This window comes from Pseudoliparis swirei, chromosome 18 (assembly GCF_029220125.1).
Source record: "Pseudoliparis swirei isolate HS2019 ecotype Mariana Trench chromosome 18, NWPU_hadal_v1, whole genome shotgun sequence".
Classification (NCBI taxonomy): Eukaryota; Metazoa; Chordata; class Actinopteri; order Perciformes; family Liparidae; genus Pseudoliparis; species Pseudoliparis swirei.
In genome coordinates this window covers 21,820,598-21,844,077 of record NC_079405.1, presented here as the reverse complement: position 1 = coordinate 21,844,077, position 23,480 = coordinate 21,820,598, and the positions used below count along the sequence as shown (strand labels likewise).

Here is a 23,480-nt window from a genome sequence, read left to right as displayed (position 1 = left end):
GAATGTAAATGTAAAGGAGGAGGATGTGGTGTGGTGTCTCTTTAGGTCAGTTTCATGAGGCTAAAGTTACATGTTCCAATCCCAACCATAGGCTGTGTATGCGGAGTGGACGGAGTTGTTGCGATGTCACCTCTCAGTTTGTGGACTGACGTTTTGCCTCGACTTGAAACTAGAGATTGAAACCAGAAACTCATATAACTAGAATGGGCACTCGGTAGAGCGCATACCTTCGCATATCACAAGATTGGGCATTGAATTATGAACATTTTGGCATTGGTTGCATGCCAATTGGATACAAATTGACCGTGCTATGGTAAAAAGAAGAGTTTGACCTTTTCATGACCTTGACCTTTGACCCGATTGATCCCAAAATCTAATCAAATGGTCCCCGGATAATAACCAATCATCCCACCAAATGTCAAGCGATTCAAGAAGATTTTGACCTTTTCATGACCTTGACCTTTGACCCGATCAATCCCAAAATCTAATCAAATGTTCCCCGGATAATAACCAATCATCCCACCAAATTTCATGCGATTCGGTTTAATACTTTTTGTGTTATGCGATTAACACGCATACAAATAAATAAATACACGGCGATCAAAACATAACCTTCCGCATTTTCAATGCGAAGGTAATAATCATTCATCCTATATAGCGCTTCTCTAGACACCCAAAGTCGCTTTACAGAGTCCAGAGTCCAGTAGTCATACATGCACAGTCATACCGGTGGTGGTAAGCTACATCAGTCGCCACAGCTGCCCTGGGGCAGACTGACAGAAGCGTGGCTGCCAATCAGCGCCTTCGGCCCCTCCGACCACCACCAACATTCATTCTTATCCATATGTACAATGTTTACTGAGGGAATAAACCAAGTGAGAAGTAGAGACATTTTCTCATAGGCTTCTATACAATCATAATTATTTTTTGCAATCAGAAAAGTCCCCGAGGTCGTTGGAGAGAATGCCGGTTTAAAGCGCTTCTGCGTTGACTTCACCTTTTTAGAACCAGAGGCTGCCGCCTGGTCTAAACACACAGGAGTGTCTAGCCCTGAACAGCTCTTTCTCTAACTTCACCTATAATTCCACATAATAAGACAGTTAACTAATGAACATGCCGCTTGTCTTTAGAAGTAACGTCAGATCAACGACTGTCGGTGGTTTTGTAGTTTGTAGAGACAGCCTCCACTTCCTCCCAATATACAAAAATGAAGACCCAATATAACCAGAGCTGCCGTCTCAGGCTGCTGCGCAGTAGTGGCACTTTTTGATCCAGGTTGAGTCCACTGGCGCTTACATGGAAGGAAGTTCCAGGGCCACAAGTACCAGGGGCCTCACAGTAAGTGCCTTGAAGTGTTTCCTTCACTAAGGAAACCTTTTAAGGGACCCTGTATGAAAGGGACTTCCTCGGCAAAGGAGAAAGTACTTAAGAAGGCGAACACTTGGACCACTGACTTTTGAGCTTGTTTCTTGTAATGTTAGGAATGTAGGAATTGAAACATTCTAAAGGAGTAGTAGGTGTTCAGTTTCATGAGGTCAAGTGCGTGGGGATAAACCGCTCACTCCTCTCACTCCTTCCAGTCTCCGACGGAAAGTTCCCCAAGGAGGCCTTCTCCATCGGCGCCACGGATGAAGCCGCTAATGCAGTGCAGGAGGAGCAGGAGGACGAGGACGAGTGTCGGCTCCACCCGGGCCAGCTGTGCCAGCACACATGCACCAACAGCTGGGGCTCCTACCGCTGCGGCTGCAACCGGGGCTACGTCCTGCAGCAGGACGGACACTCCTGCGCACCAGGTGCCCTAACTCACCTGGGAAGCCCGACACACACGTGGAAAGCGAGCAGAACTCATCTCCACTGATTTTCTTTTTTGAGATCTATCGAGTCCAGATGGATGCATATTTGAAATGTTTCACTTGTGAATAAGTTACGGTTTACCTCAGGGATTGAGTGTGGGAGACTCCCAAGAGACAATTCTATTAATCGTGTCAAAAATGAAGCAGTAGAGATACCCTCATCCAAAAACACTGCATGCTAGACTTCCCTTAATGAAACTAAATAGAATCTTTCATTCAACGCGTCTTGCCTGTTCAACGCCCATGTGTCTCAAAACTCCCAAGAAATATAAGCCAAAACCATGATGATTTCCTTTGACTGGCCAAAGTTCACTCAAAAAGTAGCCTACAAATGCTCCCCCCCCCCCCCAAGCAAAAAAACAAACACTGTTGGTCTGTTATAGTTGTTTGTACTGTATTATACTCACTTTTTAATATGACCTCCTGTTTAACCTCGTGTTGCTTAGGCACATGTGTGTATCGTAGTAAAATCCGACTGGAATCCACAGATGACGATGAGGGCATGAACAATAAAAAGTGACGGATTTTGACTTCCATTAAAAGCTTAAAGACAGGAATCTGGACTTTACTGGTATGTGTATCTACGGTCGTTATTACTGTGATTACGCCGTGGTTCAACCAGCAACAGATCTCCTCATCATACTTATGGCACTTGAGCAAAAGCCGCTTAAACAGGCTCATCAAAATACCCCAAGACCTTGAGAGCAAGATAATTCATTTGCAGACCTCTTCGTGGGCTCTATAAAAGAGTTTAATGGTAAAGACGTACAGCCCGGGCCATTTTATGTCCTGTCATCAGGAAATAGATATCATGTGGAATATTACCAGTCTTTTAAAAATTGGTTTTGTGTATCACGAACGTGCAAGTCTTCATTCATTCTGCATTTCAAATTTATTTGAAGGCACGGAATAATTTCCCTTGTGCGGTTTAACCCGTGGGTGTTTTGCCCGGTCTCCGTTTCCATGTGCAGTGAGTCCTGACGAGGACAACGGGGTCCAAGAGTACGCTCCGGCTGTGGTCCCAACGCAAGCCGTCACATCCGCTGCGACCACGCCCGCCCCCGCCCACCTCGACCCGTGTGCAGGTAAAGGCGACATCACACAATCGAGTCATTTCAGCGAGAAGATGGGCGTCCTGGATTCTCTGTCACCATTGTATGCAGCATGTTGTGTTTTCAGGTAAACACTATTTACTGTGCGAGCGTTTAGTGAGCGCAGCTCTCTAGTGGGGCAATATGGTACTGCGAGCTCCTTAAGATATGATGGAGCATCACCAATCAAGGCGTTGTAGGTGAGGAGAAGAATTTTGAACATGTGATTCTTGATTTCACGGGGAGCCAGTGCAGAGCAGCTAATACAGGAGTTATGAGATCTCTTTTCTGAGCGTTCGTGAGTCCACAAGCTGCAGCATTCTGGATCAACGAGAGGGACTTAAGAGACTTATTCTCCCTATTTATTCAGTCTGGCTTTGGAGAGTGTTTCATATGAGGCGATGAAATGCTCATGCAGTCGCTGGTGTCTCCAGCCTCTAACCTCATGTCCAGAGCTGAGTGAGCAGGACGCATCTGCTCAACGAATCAGCTTTTTATTAAACGAGGCGGGCTAACGTGTATCTCAAGTGTTGCCGCCCCCCCCCCCCATACCCCGTTTTCTTTCCCCGAGGCCTATAACTCCCTCATGAACAGAAGTGAAAAAGAACGGGGGTTCACTTGCCTCGCTTCGTGCACCACTTACGCACCACGGGTAAAGTACTCAGTCACAGTTGATCTGACGCGGCCATGCCACTGCGTCTTCACGAGCCCAATCTTGATTGAGTCGGGAGGAGGTCAGCGGTGAAAAATCCTCGAGGGTCTGCCAACGAAAAAGCCCCACTTCTCCTTCAAAGTGACTGGTTGTTAGTTTGAGAAGATGCTCGTCATTGTAACGAGCCTTCCGACTGCTCAGCAGGGAATGTGTCGCGAGGAATCGTCGGTTCCTTGCCTTGAAGAGTGAGAATTGATTCCGTCGGTGTTGAACGCCGGATCTTCCGAGATTCCTTCAGGGAGAGGCGAGGGTGTGAATGCGGCGTCTGTGTGAACCTCGTGAGAGCAACGAGTTACAAAGCTGAAACGGCTCGACGAGAGTTGACATACAGTCCTGCCTGTCGCCCGGAGAGATGACTGCGGCGCAATCACGCAGCTCACATTTTCTCCCTTCGTGTCTTGCAGAAAACGGGCCCTGCAGACAGCAGTGCACGGCGGAGGCCGGCCGGGCCCACTGCTCCTGCTTCCCAGGGTTCTCGCTGAAGACGGACAGACGCACGTGTGAAGGTAAAGGGTCGCCACTCCGTCTCAGCGATTCAACAACGCTTGCGTGTGTGCGTGTCCCTTTAAGCTGTTTTTCTGTTGCCTTGTGCGAATCCTGCTTGAGGGGAGGAGCGAACAAACCCAACACCGTGAACAGCACCGCTCACTGTTGTGTGAATGAACCACGCGTACGGCCGTGACAGCAGCACAACGGGTGCAATTTGATCCAGACACCTTTTGATAGGATGCAGTCCCAGATGAAGGAGGAGAATGAAGGTGCTGGGATTCTAAACAATGCGTCGACATCCTGGTGGTGGAAGTCCTTTTCCTTGTAGCATTATGTAACCTGGGCCAATTACTCTGTAGCAGCTACACATAGCATCTGTTTACCTACTAGAATTCACAGCTGCAATTTGTTGTAGTTTAAATGACAGATACTCCAGCGTGCACAAGTCAAAGTACCAGAGTTATTTGTTTTAATATCTTCACATTCTATTCTCCAAATGACCTACACTACTCTTCCAACATTGATCCTCTGTGCTTTGATTCCCCACTGGGAAACACCATTACCACCAATAATTATATATATATATATATATGTGTGTGTTTATTTGGGTGAGTAATCAGTAACCCATTACTCTACACAGACGGTAATATTGTAGTTAATTGAGTTACGTTACAATGAAAGTAACTTTCTCAACACTGTGATAGAATGCCTATTTGGGAAACACATGAATATGTTTACAATGTTAACTGAGGGAGTAAAATCAAGAGAGAGAAGTAGTCATTTTCTCATAGACTTCAATACAACTGGAAACTCGCCCCCTGCTGTTCAGTGAAGAGAATGCACGTTGTAAGACACTAATACATTGGCTTCACTCGGCAGCACCGGAGGTCGTCGCCTGCTATGGACATTAAACCTCCCTCCAAAAGAGCATATATGTTTCCATGTATGGTCTTACATGCACTGCAGCCGTTAGTGAGTTGAAAACTTGAGAGCAATTTCCCTTTTTGCAAAAATAATAATAAAGGATATATGTTCTACCTCTGGATATCTATACCAGCTCAATAAGTTGCTTCCATTTTAGACCAAAAATGTACATGTAGAAGCTGAGTAATATTTAGATGAAAATAGTTTGCGTGAATACTATTTTTCCTAGATCGTATGGTGCTTAAATACCGAATGCCTGCTTTAGAAACTTGATTTCCCCGCACTTGTGCCGGTGAATGTATACAGTGGAATTGCAGCCGTTGCTGAGTTTATTTAGTCAGTCAGTCAGTCAGCAGATGGGACCGTACCTCTAGATGTATGAGCTCCACATGACCGCTGCCCCCTCCGATTTCACTCCATGCAGCCACCGGAGTGAGGGACAAAATTGTTCCCACATGGTGAAGATGTGGGTGGGCAACCTTTTGGTTTAGGCTAGAGTGGAACAAAGCAAGTACTACTACCGCGAGCTGCGAGACAGTAAACTGGAAGTAAACTGCGAGTACAATGTGGTACTTGTTTAAGTTTGGAAACACTGTGAGGAATTAACACCGAGGATGTTTGCGATAGAGCAGTATGACATACAGTACCAATTTAAAGGTGTGGACCCCCCCCCCCCCCCTGTATTTTCCATGCTTCTAGGTTGTTGAAAGTACTCTTCTCACATATATGTAATTTAGTATGAAAGGGTTTGGGAAAAAAAGGAGAACAAAACGCTAGACAACGTTTGGACCAGACTGACTATTGAAAGGGCAGAAAGAGAAAAAAAGTCCCTCTACGCAACAGTTTGAATAAGAATAGAAGGAATCACAAGTCATTGGTCAAATTAATTGAAAGCTTCGCATCAAAAAGTGCAGATTTAAAAATAAATAAGTTCCTGTGCCAAGTGCACACAAATGCCTGTCAAATTGATGGAATAGGTGTGTTTAATATTAACAGCTATTCTTATAACTTCACAATATAAATAGAAGGTTAGTCTAGGGTTAGCAGTATTGGAATTTGACCAATGCATATCAAATGGACAAAATAGTTCATATTGTTGATGAAGCCTGAAAATGTATTGCACAAATGTAGGCTGGGTATTGTTCCGAAAATGACAATAGCAGTACCCTTAGAGTGATGCCGATACCAATAGAGTACTTCACTTGCTACCTTTTTTTTTTAAATGCCACCACCTCTGTATTTATGTTTATCAGAGGCCAAAGGCGCGTTGTAAATGCTTGTTAACGTGTTGGTGGCATCTTGGCATGCTGAACTGCCGTCAACCACACAGAGCTCACCGCTCCACAAGCTGTATGGATTAGAGCTGCTGCGGTGGCGAGCCGATCGTACGTCACATTCATTATAGCAATGCACCAATTTGACTCCTTCAGTCCTGATATGATAGAAATGCTTGTGTACCTATAGCTCCTATCTGATACCGGTGTGTGGAAGAGAATGGGATCGTTCTGTTTTGTCGGAAAATATCACTCTACTTAAATTGCGATTTAAATCTGACTTGCCTATTGTCATAAATACCCCATCCAGCTACTGTATACGATAAAGCATTGAAATAGTTCTGAGTACCAAAGCCCTCTGAGGCAAATTCGTTATTTGTGATATTGGGCTATATTAAATAAACTGAATTGAAACTGAAAACGAATCGCAGGTATATTGCGACTGGAGAAGTTTCAACCCCACTTGGCACTGGATTATCTCGGTCAAAACCGTAAAGGTATCGCGTACCGACACCCAATATATAGACACACCCATACCCACAAATACGTCTTTGCTGTTTGTGTGATTGGGGTGAACCAAGGCACACAGCTCGTGCTCCTCCCACTCCCACCAGTCTGCATGTGTGTGTAACCGTCACCCTCCTCTCTCAAACTAGATCTGCAAACAAGCCAAAGCTGACTTCATCCACCTCAGATTGAACTCTTAAAAAAAAAAGGAATATGCCTCTGTGCCTCTTAATAGACTTGCCTCTCAGATGTCTCCCTCTGAACCAGCCTCCTCTGGTCTCACCCTTGATGGAATTCTTCTTGAACTACCATCCCCACGCTCCGTTCAACTTAGCATTTGCGTTTCTCCAAAGAAAGTAGTCCTTTCTTTCTACCTTTGTATTGGATCACTTCATTCCTCGCAACTGTGTAACATGGCTGTCCACGGGGACCCGTCGGGGGAAGGTAAGGGACCTTGAGGCACTTTTTTTCCTTTCATTCCTCCCCGCCCTCTTTTCGAATGACGCACTGGAAACAAAGCTGGCAACCAGAGTGGAAGGAGACGTCTCCTTTCAGCACCACTGGCAATGCGCAAACATTCGAAACGGTCCCATCCCAACCCCGAGGCGAGCGAGGCCCGGAGGACCAGGCGCTCATTGTGATTCGCAACCGAAATACCCCTCCCGACAACGGGGGACCACAGATGTTTCCCCGGTTGGGAACATTTTGCGCAGGCAGGCCCCGAAAAAAAACAAGTGTGACGCCACAGCGCCGCCTAGAACGCCCCGTGGACTCCACGGGGACTCCACAATGTCAAAAGGGGAAATTGTTTATTTCAGTGGGTGAACATGAATATGTTGGCTGCAGCTCCACAGAGGCTTCATGTAATCCAGTAAACCATGTGTTCTGCGGCGTGAGGGATGATGCGTGCATCGTCGATCTAAGGCTGAGTAACCTTTAGGGAAACGAGCTGCTGCTGGAAACCTCAGATCAGTGTTTCTCCTCCTGCTCCCTCGTGGGAAAGGTGTTGCAAGGAGCGGGGGTTCATTTGCATCCCCCGTGGCAAAAGCTTTGAAAGGCGACAAAGGCGTTCAGCGAATGGCTGCCAACAGATCAAAGGCAACACGGGAGAATGTGTTCCCCCTCTTGTTCCCGCCTTTTGTGTTCGCGTCCGCCATTTTGCCAGGTTCCCTGCGGAATGCAACATATTTCAGGGGTTTGATTTTCAAATCTGGATGACTGCCACGGTCCCCCCGCGAACGAGCATAGACCCACACACAATAAATCCCAGCCCCAATGCTATCAGTGCAGCCAGCCAATCGGACGCGCACTGCGATGCGCGATAAGAGAAGGCGGCGGTTGGTGAGCCGCGGCAGTGCGACAGGCCGCCGTCTCGACTCGGTGTCGTAAATCAACTGTTTGCTGGCTGCTGTTTGACAGATCCAAAAAGATTTTCGCGATGGTGTGTTTTTTTATTTCACAAGTACAAGCATAACAAGCAACATGGCGCTTTGATTTACAACAAGTTGATACAACAGAACGCCAAATAGTACGGCAGCACCGATTCTGTGAGCGCTGTGTTGTTCAATCGGACTGAAAACATATTCAGAATCAGAATCAGCTTTATTGGGGCTATATCGAATTTGACTCCGGTTACATGTACGTTTTAAAAATAGCAGGATAAATATAAAAAAATACGTTGAAGACAACAGAAGAGCAATATTTATGTACAATATAAAAAACAACAGTGAGAATTAATTCGGGATGTTAGTGCACTTTTACTTGGAAATTGTCTTTTTTCCTCTAACGCATGCAAGTCAGCTTTTTGAAACCACGCCCTGTGCTCTGCTCTGTATATTTACATTGTGTTCACCTCCCGCCTGTGGATACACCAGCTTGAAGGCCCTTGTGTCTTTGCCCATGTGCCAATCAAATCATTTCATTTGAAACACATCCGTGCAAAGTGGTAATCGTCACTGTTATTATTATCATTGAGACATACGATGCAACAAGGGCTTGACAAATGCAGGTGGAATTAGGCAGTGGCCGGTCACGCAGTGAAGCTTCAGGGTGGCTGAAACATTTAGAATGTACGAGAGAAAAAAAACGATATACATTTGTGTTTTCAGTTAAATCCTAAAGTGTTTCAGTCTGACACTCGCATGGCAGCTTCCCAGCGAGGGATTACCGTGCAGGCAAACATGTAATCGCTATGCCTCATACTCCTAGACGTAAGAATGACTTCCTTTGTTGGAGTTTTTCGCCGACGCCCGTCTGCTGCTGACTCATTGAGCTCCATCATGGTCACAGTCAGGCTGGCGGAGGGTGATTATGTGCGGGCCCCGTCCATCAGGGTCCTCTAAGCGTCGGCCTCACGATCATACACCCTCTCCCCACCTCGTCGTATCACACACTGTTTTTCTTTCCGCAGACGTGGACGAGTGTGCGACCGGCACCCACGGTTGCCGGCACGGCGAGCGCTGCGTGAACACGGTGGGCTCGTTCGTGTGCGAGCCGCGGGTCACCTGCCCTGCGGGCTACCGGCTGAAGAACGGCGTTTGCGAGGGTAAGTTTTCATTGGTCCTGGTGCATTTCATTCAGACAATTAAGCAGTCACTTTCAGAGTGGTCGGGGGAAACGTTGATGATGTCTTGATGATATGCAGCACAGGGTTGTTTCCCTTTTATTTCAAAAGACGGCAGAAATAAGACAAGGACAGTAAAGCAGAACCACAATCTTGTCATATTGTAAATTTGGGACAATTCTGCAAAAGCCGTGGTTGCTTTTTGTGACAAAAGGGTATTTTTCATCCCATTACTATGTTGTTGTTTTGTTTTTTTTGTCCAACATATTGGGGAAGTTATAATAAGATTCATATTACTCACATTTATTTTGCACATGAAGCTGGAACCAGCAGCTGGCTATGAAGAATGTCTAAAGCTCACTATTGTATTTGTTACATCTCATTGGTTTAATCCAAACCAAACCCTCGCAACCGATGTGGTTTTATGAGCCCTGTTGTGCTGGACAATGTCCTGGCTGAGCACATGTACATGCTGGAGTCTCTGCCTGTTGCCTGGCAACCGTTGCATGGATGATGCCATGTTATTAGTGAGCTCAGGAGACAGGTTGACATTATAAGATAATGTTATTAAGTGAATGTTTCACACGTTTAACAAATCAAATGAAACATTAGCAATGTGAGTCATGCATGAGCATGCAAAGTGCAAAAGTTCCTCACTCATATGAATATATGCAATTTGAGAGTAGAACATATGGGCGATGGGATGCTGACACTATCTGTGAGTAAGCAGTGCTAAGTGTTAAAGTATTCCTATAAACACTAGCTCTCTTCACTATCTCTATTCAGTCAGCAATTTAGAAAATGAACATTATCAACAGAATGTGAAAAGGTCCTCAGTCCAGCATGACAGGATGTTGTGATAAATGTGTTTATTGGATTATATCCAAAGTGGCAGAAGGTGGAGAGCAGATTTGTAGCCACTGGAATACAGCGAGCGCTTAAACCCCAATACCGGAGGTCTGATCCCGAGGGACCTCACGCCAGATGAGCCAGGTGGCCGCAGTCCGCTGCGACTGCAGGCGCCGAGTCGCTCCGTCTCCCGGAGCTGCCGCCCTCTCTCCGAAAGAAGTCGTCTCCCGGTGGCAAAATAAGGACAAAATGAAATACTAGTCGAAAAAACGGAACTACTAATGAAACCCATAATGCTGATTTTATATGTAGTGACGGCTCTCATGTTGTGAGGTTCTACATTACCTTTCAGTGCGTTTCCACTTCATAACTTGGCACTTAGTTTGGCTCGGTGCTTGTGTTTGAGTTGGCGCTTGTTACTCGGTGTTGCCTCAGACATTTAAACAACCAGCGGCACACAGGTCCAACAATCCTGACTTTTTCTCATTGTATCTCTGAAAACAAGTGATAATTTGTCCTCAAAGAGCCCCGTGCACACATCGCTGAATAGACTGCGGAGTATGTAGTGCAACATGAACAGGTGCATGCGCACCCCCCCACCCAGCCCCATCCCCGTTGAGTGGATTATTTCTCATTTTCATTCAGTCCATACTGTGACAATTGCATGTGCGTGGTCATGAATCGGTTGAGTCAGCAGGGCTTCATTGAGATTTATGCAACAGTTCTTTGGCCCCAGCGGTGATGTTTGTGCCGCCGTGTGACCAAATAATCAACTAGAGAGGAAGCGCTTTGAAGCTCCTTGGCTCGTGTCATCAGTTCTTGGCACAAGGGAGAGTGAATCAATGTCACAACATAATAAGGGTAATATTTAGTCGGCAATCCAACAGGGGGGAGACAACTAATTAGCTCCATGAAAGCAACGCCGTTGGAAAGATATCATTCTCTGGTGAGGGGGGAAAAAACAAGTGAACCCCGCCACGTGCCTCAGAGGACCCCGACGTGTTGGGAGCTACTGGGAAACCGGCTCGCGGCGCACAGGAACAAATCTCCCATTTAAACTCCGTTCATCGCTCATGAGAATCAATAACTGTCGTTTCAGAAGTTTTGCTCAACTTCTGCTAATTGCAGAGTTTTGATACAGTATTTTTCCGTCAGGTTTCTGGGATGCTGCACATGTTTGGTCTGTGCTTAAACCCACAGTGCCACCTGCTGTCCTGATGACACGCTGAGAGAGCGAGGGCTGCCAGCACATTTCAACCCTCAACATTTAAATGAAGCGTGGATGTCGTCTGCTCTTTCTTTCAGACGCTGATGAATGCGCTCTGCGGACCCATAGGTGCGGTACGGGCTTCGCCTGCGAGAACACCGCGGGATCCTTCCTGTGCAATCCCACACACAAGTGCATCAGCGGCTTCACACGCGACTCCTATGGCAACTGTGTCGGTAAGAAACACCTCACTGCGGTGTTGCCATATGGCAGCAATTATGTCTTATTATTGAAAGGCAGAATATGGAATCCATGTTCTACAGTTTATTTTTGAGCGTTGGATAACCATAATTGATCACTTAACATGGCCATAAAAATCCTGTGTGCACTGTTTGGACATGTGACACTGAGACGGTCGGGAACTGAGGGTTCCCAAAGTGAACTCATTGTTCAATATTTATACAAGATATTATTTGAAATATTGAACAAATAAGTTGTCATCATTAAAACCAGATTAGATGTAATACTTTAATACATCTTGATCTTCATTTATTTAATGATGGTCCATTTAGAGTCAGATAGACCCTAAAGCAGGATATGCTTTAGGGCGGGGCTACCTTGTGATTGACAGGTCGCTACCACGGCGCCGTCCAGTCTGGAAATGTTCTCACGTTTTTGTCTTGGTACTTTAACCTTTTCACTTTTAAATGTAACATTTTTGACGCCTAAAAATGTCGTATTCAGCCTGCAGTTGTACTTAGCTCCACCCTCTTTGTCACATATGGTACCAAAAAACAGAAAAAACAAAACAAACTCGGGGCTTTTAAACCGTAGTCCACAAACCAACGGGTGATGTCACGCTGAATACTTCAACTTCTTATTATACATACAGTCTATAGTCCAAATTTTAAAAATCCTGCTCTCTTTTAAAGAACTTTTACAGTGTGTAGGGAAACTTGATCAATTTGGAACGGGGGAATATCACGAGGTCGCGTTATTTTTACCCCTGTGTCTTGTACACCCGCAGAGCAAAGTAATCATCAAGCCTAATGACGTACAGCAAATGCATTACAGATCCATCATTGATGCTCGGGGGCTTCCTTCAGCTCTCTCAATTATAAACAGTTGATTGGGATATTTCAAGTTCCCTCTGGTTTTCTCAGGTTCTTGTGATGGGATGAGGCTCAGGCGCAGAGAGACAGGCTGGACGCAATATGAATAACAAACAAAAAAAGCACTCTTTAATGAGGCAAAACAGTTTACAAAAAACAAGGTCCAAAAGGGGCAGGCAGGGTGAACAGGCAGAACCAGGAACACAGACAGGACGACGGGAAAAGGACACGGAACCATAGACGACAATCCAACAGGAGACAAGTGAAAGACTGACACAATATATAGGGGGGAAACAGGTGTACGACATCAGACAGTAACGAGACAAGAGTGGCTGAGGGCAGGTGCAGGGAATTAAACAATTAAGACAGAGAAGTCACAGAGGAGACACAGAACACAGGAGAAACAGAACAGGGCGTTACAGACTACATGCATTGAATGTACAATCCATAACCTGCACCATCAACACTGCTCCCCTAGTATTGCATCACGAGATAATAAGAAAACATGATTCACATCACCAAGTAAATACACTGCCACATAATCGTTGTGTTCAAATTACTGGAAGGAATTAGACATCACAAGGTCTGTCAATCAGGAATATCTGTCTTAAATCGTGTGTGTGTGTTTCTGCAGACGTAAATGAGTGCAGCAGCCTGAGTGAGCCGTGCAGCTCAGGCTTCAACTGTATCAACACCGTGGGCTCCTACTCGTGCCAGCAGAAGGTCATAATGTGCAGCCATGGCTACGTCAGCCCCGACAGAGGCGCGTGTGTCGGTGAGTTTTTCCTCTGAAACACAACAGCATCGATTCAGGAAAGCGTTGACGCTGGAAGAAACAAGCGCTCAATTGCGTTGTCAGAATGCCATAATAGGGAAGACCGCCAGCCAGGTAAGGTCAGTAATACGGAGGACATCAATGGTACAAAACTAATAATAATAATACATTTATTTTATAAGGCGCCTTTCAAGGCACTCAAGGTCGCCGTAAAACACATTAAAAACAGTTCAAAGGATGGACACAATTAAAAAAGCAGAACAGTTAAAAAGCAGAACAGTTAAAAAGCAGAACCGTCTGCAGCAGAGCAACCATGACGGGGAACAAGTCAGGCATAGGCCTGCCTGAAAAGGTGAGTTTTGAGGTGAGTTTTGAATAAAATGAAACAAATAATAAACTAACCGGGGGAGAGAGAAGAGAATAAAGAGAACTCTGTTGGCTCAATGTGCAGCGTCACTGAGCCGCTACATGGCTGTAGACTCTAAGTCATGTTTAGGTTGATCAACTAATTGTTTAGTTGATACAATGTTAAAAATATCCATCACAATTTCCCCCGAAATACTGAAATTGATTGTTTTCCCTACACCCAAAATATTTCCCGAGGGCTGATAGCTGTTCAGTTTGATAAATGACAGACACAATTAAACGAAGATCAAAACTGTTTAAGTTCCACCCCAGTCAGAGTCCTGGCTGACACACTTTATCTCCCTCTCTGCCTGTTCAGACGTTGATGAGTGTCAGATGGGGACACACCGCTGCCGACTGGACCAGATCTGTCACAACCTCCCTGGCAGCTACCGCTGCGACTGTCAGACGGGCTACAAGTATGACGCCTTCCTCAAAACCTGCACAGGTAGGTTTCGCTTTCTCGGGTCTGTGAGATGACGACGAGCAGATTGGAGTTGTGGCCGTCCAAACTGTTTTTGAAGCCAGAAAACGTCACCGGATTATTTAGATCTCATTGTGCAGAGCGACACACAAAGCAACGGTTCTGTGAAAATATGAGGCGTCAGATCTGTCAGGCAGGCACAGGAACAAGAACGTGAACATGCATAAACATAAGAAGCGGTGCAGGCGGGCAGGTACAATAATGAGTACAGGAACAAGAACAGACGTGCAGGTGCAGGAGGAAAAAAATGGGAACAGAAACAAGAACAGGAAAATGTATATAAAAAAGAACAGGAACAAGTACAAGTACATAAACGGGTACAAGTACATAAACAGGTACAAGGACCGCTATGCATGCAGGTACAAGAACAGAAACTAAAACAGACATGCAGGGAGAGGAACAAAAGAACAGGCAGACGGGGGGGGGGGGGGAAAGAACAGGAATATAAATTTAAAAAAGAACAGGAAGAGGAACAGGAGCATGGCGAAAATGGTGTATGTGATCCCCATTTACTGTTAAGAGCCGTTAACAACCGGTGGTTAGATGAGTAGGTAGTTCAGAATGAGTAAATGGTGGGTTCGGATTTTGGACACGGTTCAGGTGACCGAGAAAGGTGGGAACACACTGAGGACTTGATGGAGAGCTCGGTGTTGACAGGGTTTGGAAAGATCAGTGACGATGCTCACTTATCAGGTGACCTACTTTAATGTGTATTATACAAAATTGGGAGCGTTGCCTTTTAACCCTTGTGTTGCCTTCGGGTCATTTTGACCCGATTCAATATTTAACCCTCCTGTCGCCTTCGGGTCAATTTGACCCGATTCAATGTTTAATGTCGGTGTTCTTTCGGGAGTCAACAAACAAACATGAAGTACCTCACACTTAAACTTGGAAAACAATATGAATTCTAATAATTTTCTGGAGATTTTAATAGCTGGGGTCATATTGACCTCAAGGGTAAAATATGTTAGTAAATATAAAGGTAACAGGAGGGTTAAACATTGAATCGGGTCATATTGACCCGAAGGCGACAGGAGGGTGAAACATTGAATCGGGTCAAATTGACCCGAAGGCAACACAAGGGTTAACGCCTCTTAACACGGTCATATCTGATACCACCAACAGCACGGACTACAGCAGGTTGGTGACCTGAGGGGGAACCGGAGGGCGGGTGTCGTTGTATATTGCTCCTTTAAATGACCTGATGTCGTTTCAAGACCAGAGTCGACTCCTGTCATTACCGTTTACAGCTTTTGATCATATTTAAATCGAAGGATTTGATGTTTACATTTGGATTCTATTATTTCCGCCCAGGTTTGCTTCAGTATTGAGCCAAATATGTGGCTCTTTAAATGATTTAAGCTCGTAATTTTAATTTAAAAGTTTCACTGGGGCTGAGATCCCTCTCCCCAGTAACCCACCATAAATGGGTCGAAAGCAACAAAAAGACCTATTTTGCTCTCAATTCCTCAATTCTCTTCTTTTTTTTTACAACAAGATAAGCTTTAAAACAAACTGTCTGGAGATGTTGAAGAGGATGAACACTGGCATATCACTAGACTGGGGAAGACTGAAATGTTATCGCAGCCTCAATAAAACTGGATCAAACTAAACAGGCGGGATACAGGCTTTCATGAAATTGAGCTTTTAAGTAAATGAAAGTTTCTCTTGGGATTCTGAGGTATCTCTTGTTCACAGGAAAAACAGAAAACCCTGAAACCTTTTTCTCAGAATTACGAAGACACTTAGGCTATGTCATGGTTGGTAATCCGGAGAACACCAGCAATGTTACGCTAGAATAAATAAATTATCCATCCAAAAAACTCCCAGTTTTGCCAATGAAAGTAGCCAGCATCACCACCAGCTTCAGAAGTCGCTAGATCCAGCCTGCAGGTCGACAACACATGGCAGCCCCTCCATTCAGACTTCACTCTACAGTCACTCCCCAAAGAGTATCAGAGTGAACGTAAACAACAAACATGGCTCCTGATAGTACCCACGCTAGCAGCCTGTGGAAGAGTCCTGTGACGAGCAACGGGTGCCTCTCACAGCATTTAATTCATTGATTGCTGTCATGATCTATTGAGAATTAAGTTCTTTTTGACTTGAAAAACGGAGCAATTTATTTGTATTTCTCAAGTGAATACATTATGCTTCTGTAATTTCCCACTGCCTGTAAGAGATAACAAGACTAGCCTGATGGAGCTTCTCTGAACTGAAGAGATGGAGTTTCATGTGAAAAGCGTCACCACACACATTGCCGGGGCATCTGTCTGAAGGAGACCCGTGGAGTTCTCAGTGGCCCGGAGGTGTCTGTCTGCTGCCTAACAGCTGGTGTACTCCTACATGACAGATGTAAATGAGTGCTGGCGCTACCCCGGCAGGATCTGCGCCCAGACCTGTGAAAACACCCGAGGCTCCTACCGCTGCTCATGCACAGCCGGCTTCTCCCTTGCATCTGATGGCAAGAACTGTGAAGGTAAGCAAGATTGTGTCTCTCTCTCTCTCTTTCTCTTTAACATATGGAGAATTTAAATGCCACCGTGTCATATTTCCCTTGAAGAAGTGGAGGCGTGGCGGTAGAAGCTTCTGGGGAGAACGCCCAATGCAGCCTTCGCTGCAGACTTCGTAGATTATTGATTGAGAACCGTTTATGAGTCCTTTGAAAGTCTCAGTTATCAGTGAAACCTGTTTTCTGTCGGGCTTCAATTCATTCTCATCTCCGTGACACAGAGGTGCCTCACATCATGGTTTGCAAGTTCAGGGACTGCATCCAAATTTGAACCTGCGTGGTTCACATTTGCGTTAATCTGGTCACCGCCATTTTAATCAAGTTGGGATGGTTTCCATTGACGATCCAAAGGTGAAGCTTTTCATCAGGGTTTTCTTATTTATTTATTTTTAAAGCTTGTGCGAGCGACATGATTCGATTTGGACTTTTCAGACACATTTTTTCAAGATACTAGAAGTCTTTCTTTGGTAAGCAGTAAAATTAAAAAACAAATGTATAAAACTTTAAAATGCACCTTCCCAGGACTCACCACAGGCATTCTTAACTTCCTTCTGATGCAGTGCTCATTTAATTGCTTGTTGAAATGTTATTTATTTATTACATTTTAGGATGAGGCTATTATTTTAATTGTAGTCGATAAATCCCACAAAAAGACCTTAAACCAATCGTTAGTCGAAACGATGAATGTTTTTCGACTAACGAGTATTGTGTGTGTATCAAAGCCGGATAAATCTTCTTCCTCTGTGCCACAGACCTCCACTGTTGCCCGAAAGCTTTTTAAAACACATCAATGAGCCACACTGTCATTCATTTTGGCGTAATCCCTCTACAACGTCATGTACTTGTATCGCGTATAACCCATCCTGCTACCTGTACTATGCGTATTAATCCTCATCTGAAAAAAGTCCGAACAAATGCACAATGTACTCCTGTCTGAGTAACCTTTGCTAAAAACTACTGCGACTCGGAGTTTTGGAAAATTACGTGGGACTTTAAAACAAATGAAACTCCACATTTGTTTTTATCATTTACAGATTTACGTCTTCTGTAATCAACGGGGTCGGAGCGATCGGAGAGTATAAGGAGGGCTTTTTCATTTAAAATGAATCATTTTCAAATCTTTTCCTAGGATGAGTCGACGTTAAGAAAAACCCAGAACGAGATCAGCCATATCCTTTGAGAATTTTAAAAACAGGACGAATTCTAACCTTGTCTTTTCTTCTCTGTGCTTAGATAAAAACGAGTGTGACCAAAGCCCCTGTAGCCAGGAATGCGCCAATATCTACGGCTCATACCAATGCTACTGTCGCCAAGGCTACTACCTGAAAGAGGACGGACACGCCTGTGAAGGTAGAGACTGGTCGAGGTGGCAGATAAATCTTGTGCATACAACAACTCAGCCTTCAAATTCTATGATTACTGTTGAAGAGGTATTTATTTACCAAAGACTGAACATGGACGTCATCCTTTTGTTGTTGGACTAGCCTACGGTTTTGTAGCAGTGTGGCATTTCGGCTGTCGCCATCTCTGAACCATCAGTGACCATGTTAAGATGAAAAGGTGGAGCCGTAGTACCGTTAGCAGCAACCTGTCACTCAAAACGGCCACGTCCTTTTTATGCCTCACTCTTAGCCTTGATGTTATTTCAACAGGTGAGTTATATATAAAATGTAAACCCCATTCAGGTTCCCTGAACGGGGAGATAAGCTACATTGAGTGAAAAAGCTGTATACATGTCTATATATGCTGCAAAATTGACACAGTTATATAGTCAGCCTCAAGTGGATTACATCTTATATCTGACGTCGCCATGTTGTTGTTTTTTGCAACCAATGAACGGAAGTTACTGTATTTGGAATGCGGAGGAGTGACTTAGTGACATCGTATACGGCTCTGGTATCGACCTGTTAATCACAGTAAGCACGCCCTAAAGCATACTCCTCTTGATGGTCTAGGACCATAATTTACTGAATAAGCATCGTGCTATATTGAAGAAGACTTGAAACTAGAGACTGAGACCATAAACTCATGTTTACTGACAGAACCAGAGGTTACCTGCCAGCTTTCCACACATAGCTCTGATCGGACTAATGAGACGCGTGTCTGTGTCTTCTTTATTTTTAACAGACATCGACGAGTGCTCCCAGAGCATCGGGAACCTTTGTACCTTCAAGTGTGTTAACGTCGCCGGCAGCTACCAGTGCGCCTGTCCTCCTCATGGATACGTCTTGTCCACCAATGGACGCACCTGCAGAGGTGAGGCCTCGGTGAACTGCATCCTGGTCCGCCTACAAGACCACATCGAGCGAGGGAGGGACGCACGCGAGGGATTCATCCGATGAAAGGAATTCTTATTGAACGGAATTTTAATTAGTTTAACAAATGTAATAAAATATGAAAAAAAGACACGACAGGTGAATTTATATCACTCATAAATCAGAAAAAAAACTCACAAAAGCAACAACATGTTTTTTATTTTTAGAAATAAAATATATTTCTGGAAATATCATTCTTCACCCTAATATTATGACTTTTTTATGTTTGCGTAGAGGTTGTTCTTCAATAAATTACAAGTCTAAGCTGTAATGGACCAGATCAGCATGTTGGAAACACATTGAGGTGAGAAGGTTGATACCATTCTTCTTCTGAGAGTGCAATCAATCTTCTCTTCTAACTCTCAGCCAAGTGAGCATGAGAGGAAGTCCTGAAAGGTGTAAATATATCATTACAGCTATCTGTTATGATGAAGACCATGTTTTCCTTATTTATTGTAATTTATTATGATAATTGTGTAATTTGTATGGTCTGCAGTCATGCCAATTCAGCACTTCAAATGAAATCCCTGAAAAACATCTCGCAGGACCCTGAGTTGGGATTGTTTCGTCAAACTACGCCACGTTACCTTCAAAATGATATGATTGAGTTTTAACCAAAAAAAGGATACTCTTCAAAATCAAACTGCTAAACTCAGTCACGGAGGTTATCCCTTTTTACTTATTATCTTTTTCAGATATCGACGAATGCACTACTGGCACCCATAACTGTTCATTCGGACAGACCTGCTATAACCTCCAGGGAGGTTTCAGATGCCTCTCCTTTAACTGCCCTCACAACTACAAGAAGGTGGCGGACACGTGAGTCACATCCTTTTCTTTCAGCGTCTATAGAATCTTTAAATGTCACTTTCATACGCCCTCCAGTGAGCTATTTCCTTTTATGAATCACAAATCGACCTGTAAACGTGCGCATTTGGTTCATCCTCACATCCCACCCACATTGAACCATGAACGCTCATCATCAGTCATTTTTCATGGTTTCTGTCATATTCATTGATCCAATATATGTCCACATGACATCTATTATTGCTTCTGTCCATCCGGGAGACTGATCCTCCTCTGTAGCTCTCCTGAAGGTTTCTTCACGTTTTTTTCCGTGAAAGGGTTTTTTCTTCTTCTTTTTTTATCCCGATCCAATTCAGTTTATTTTGTATCGCCCGATATCATAAATTACAAATTTGCTTCAGAGAGCTTTACAATCTGTACACATACGACATCCCTGTCCCCGGACCTCACATCGGATCAGGAAAAACTCCCAAGAAATAGAATTGATTGATTTTGGGCTGTACAAAATAAACTGAATTGGATCAATGCAAAGCAACTCATGAGTGATGAGCTGCTGATCAGTTGGTCTTTCTGGTGAGTCACGGAAATTACTGAGAGGAGCAACGCTCATTCACTGCTATTTCTTCCATGTACACACACAGTCCTTAGTCCTCACAGTCCTCACTCCTTAGTCCTCATAGTCCAGTCCTTAGTTCTCACAGTCCTTAGTCCTCACAGTCCCCACAGTCTTCATAGTGTCAGAGTATCTGTCGTGCAACATAACACAATTGTCACCGTAGTATTTATTTTTATGTATACAAGAATGTGATGTTGACAATCGGAGGTATCATTCAAAGAAAAAGAGAATGTGAAAGTTTAACACCATTTATTCGGCACAATGATTCAGACTGATAATGAGGATATGGTGTGATCGTGCCAGAGCTGTCGCTGGCTTTATTTCCACTAGATGCCAATTTACACAATCCATATGTGCAGGTAATGAAGATGAAGGTAAAGTGACTGGAGTAGGTGTGTGACAGTCACCATGGTAACTCCTCTGCTCCAGTGAGCTCTGATACTCACATCGGAGAGCTGTTTACAGTTTGTCTGTGAACAGTATTCTCCATCTGTCCCTGTGGAATAAACCATGAATACTTCAATGAAGTTGTGTTCACAGTATTAGAAGACGGTTGCTCTGTTCTGCAGTTTTTTCACTGCTAGTTGACGTAATCTTACAGCTGATGATAATTTCATCAGCTGCTCCACAGATGAACTTGAGTGTCGGTGGTTCGGTCTCTCCTCTGGGCTGAGGAGAGCAGACAGCGCTGATTAAATATTAGAGACATTTGATTTGAGGTCGTAGTTGGTTTACATCTTTTATAATTGAAATGTGCTCATAGGTGTGGCTCACTAGTATCACTAGTACCTAATATATTTGTTTAACCAGTAAAACACACAACACATTTCCTGTTCCACCCAAACAGAGCCCCCAAACACGGTCATCATTATCTACCCTCTTCCTTCCTTTCTCTCTCTCTCTCTTTTTCTTGAACTATCCTCAGCCGCTGCGAGCGGAACATCTGCCCCAGTAGATCCTCCGACTGCAAGAAGTCCCCCGTCCGCATCACGTACTACCAGCTCAGCTTCCAGACCAACATCATCATCCCCGCCCAGATCTTCCGGATCGGACCGTCCCCCGCTTACTCCAGCGACCACATCGTCATCAGCGTCGCCAAAGGCAACGAGGAGGGCTACTTCGGCGCCCGAAAGATGAACAGCTTCACGGGCGCCGTATACCTGCAGAAACAAGTCCGCGAGCCCAAAGACTTCCTGATAGATGTGGAGATGAAGCTGCTGAGGCAGGGGACAATCACCTCGTTCCTCACCAGGATCTATGTCTTCATCACGGCCAGAACCATGTAACACGGGCGGGGAGATGGACTGACACCTCCTACGGTGCTCGTTTTCTACACGCGCCCACACGTTTTGTCAAGCATATTCAAATGTCTTGGCAATTGTTGCCAAAGACCTTACTGTTTGCTTGTCTTGTCTTTCGAAGGTTATCTTCATTGTTTGTGCAGATTTTTAATGACATTCATTCCGAGATTCGTGTATTTACCAAAGTGTTTTTCTGATGGACTCTTGCTCGTGTAATTTTGCATTAATGCACTACCATTGTTTGGTTCTACTGAAGCGGTTGGGTCACTGCACAAGTCTGGGTTGGTGTTAAGTAAGCTGCTCTACTTTGTGCTCTCCTTATGTAAATGTTAATTATCATAAGAGTTATTCATGCAAGTCAGGAGAAAGTAATAGACCTTTGCAGCACGAGAATAAAGGCACTAGTCATCTGTGGAGGCCCAGAAGCTGACTTTTGAGACCAGTCATAAACAAACCTGAATAAATGATAGTTAAAAATGAAGCGTAAAACAAATAATACATTATGTTTGTATATTCAGTTCTCCCTCTCTATTCAATTGACAAGAAAAAGCAAAAATCCTATTGTGGTTCCTAATTTTACCAATATATCAGTTGATGTAATTAATTAAAACTTAAATATTATACAATACTTCAACTTCACTTGCTATTTTTCAACTCCATACTTTTTCTATTTTTTTTATTCTTGGCAGACATTCTTATCATTTATATTTTTTTATATTGTCCTCACAACATTTAATTTTTTCCTCATGCTTATATGAAAATCAAATGGATTGATTCAGAAAGTGTGTGCGTGCGTACATGTGTGTTACATACAGGGTAAAGTAAAAGATACAACTAAATTATGTTTAGATTTGTTTCAAATTAAATAAATTAAGTTTTGATTTTATTTATTTGACCAGCGGTTTGGTTTCGTTTTTCACAACATGGAAAATAATCAACAAGTCATATCATTTATTGATGTATTCAGTTATATTTTGTATTTACTTTTGTCCCTTTTGGGCCTCTGTAGCCAACACCCAAATGTGTTAATGTGGTTATACAAACAGTAGCACATCCATCAAATAGTGTTAGTTCAGCATTTGGTGTATATTATTATTTTTTAGAGATGGAAGTGCAATTCAGTGCAATCCACATGAGAAAACACCATAAACCATAAAACAGTCATGTAGCACTGAGAATAATAATGTAGCGTAACTGTTGACTGATTTATTGCCAGGTGTCATATTGTTCCCTTTATTACTGGATGTATCGCTCTACATTCCCGTGTTAGAATTATCTCAGGGTTAATATCATGCAGTCATGTAAACACTAGACACATATCTGTGCAGCCTGCAGGAACTATTCAACATCTGTATATCTAAACCAATCAATAAATGATGATCACACTGTTGTCATTTGCTCAATAACAGCACAGATCAAATTCCAAAGTGTCAGCATCACTTTTTTAAACCGACTTCATTGATGTTTATTTCCATCGTGAGCCAACATCCCCATCTGTTGGTGAAAGATCAGTGGAAAGAGGAAAGTTTATTATTACTCAACAACGAGGCAATACAAAGATAAAACCTTCCCGGTTTCTGTCACCGATTCCACAAGGAAGTGCCACACCTTTACATCCCCACCCGGAAAATGTGTGTGTGTGTGTGTGTGTATGTGTGTGCTTTGCTAACACCCAACAGATAGC

General features: G+C 43.9%; 1 protein-coding gene across 1 annotated transcript in view; it reads left to right on the top strand.

Annotated features, from left to right (window-relative positions):
* fbln2 (fibulin 2) overlaps positions 1-23,182 on the top strand; it is a 60,969-nt gene extending 37,787 nt beyond the window's left edge. Inside the window, exons 7-18 of the mRNA XM_056437893.1 lie at positions 1,581-1,793; positions 2,825-2,938; positions 4,061-4,162; positions 9,261-9,395; positions 11,568-11,705; positions 13,216-13,356; positions 14,081-14,209; positions 16,599-16,724; positions 17,991-18,107; positions 18,885-19,013; positions 19,768-19,891; positions 21,421-23,182. Coding sequence (XP_056293868.1) covers positions 1,581-1,793; positions 2,825-2,938; positions 4,061-4,162; positions 9,261-9,395; positions 11,568-11,705; positions 13,216-13,356; positions 14,081-14,209; positions 16,599-16,724; positions 17,991-18,107; positions 18,885-19,013; positions 19,768-19,891; positions 21,421-21,781 — 1,829 coding nt within the window. The 3' untranslated portion in view covers positions 21,782-23,182. The remainder of the gene's footprint in view (positions 1-1,580; positions 1,794-2,824; positions 2,939-4,060; positions 4,163-9,260; positions 9,396-11,567; positions 11,706-13,215; positions 13,357-14,080; positions 14,210-16,598; positions 16,725-17,990; positions 18,108-18,884; positions 19,014-19,767; positions 19,892-21,420) is intronic.
* The last annotated feature ends 298 nt before the right edge of the window (positions 23,183-23,480 follow it).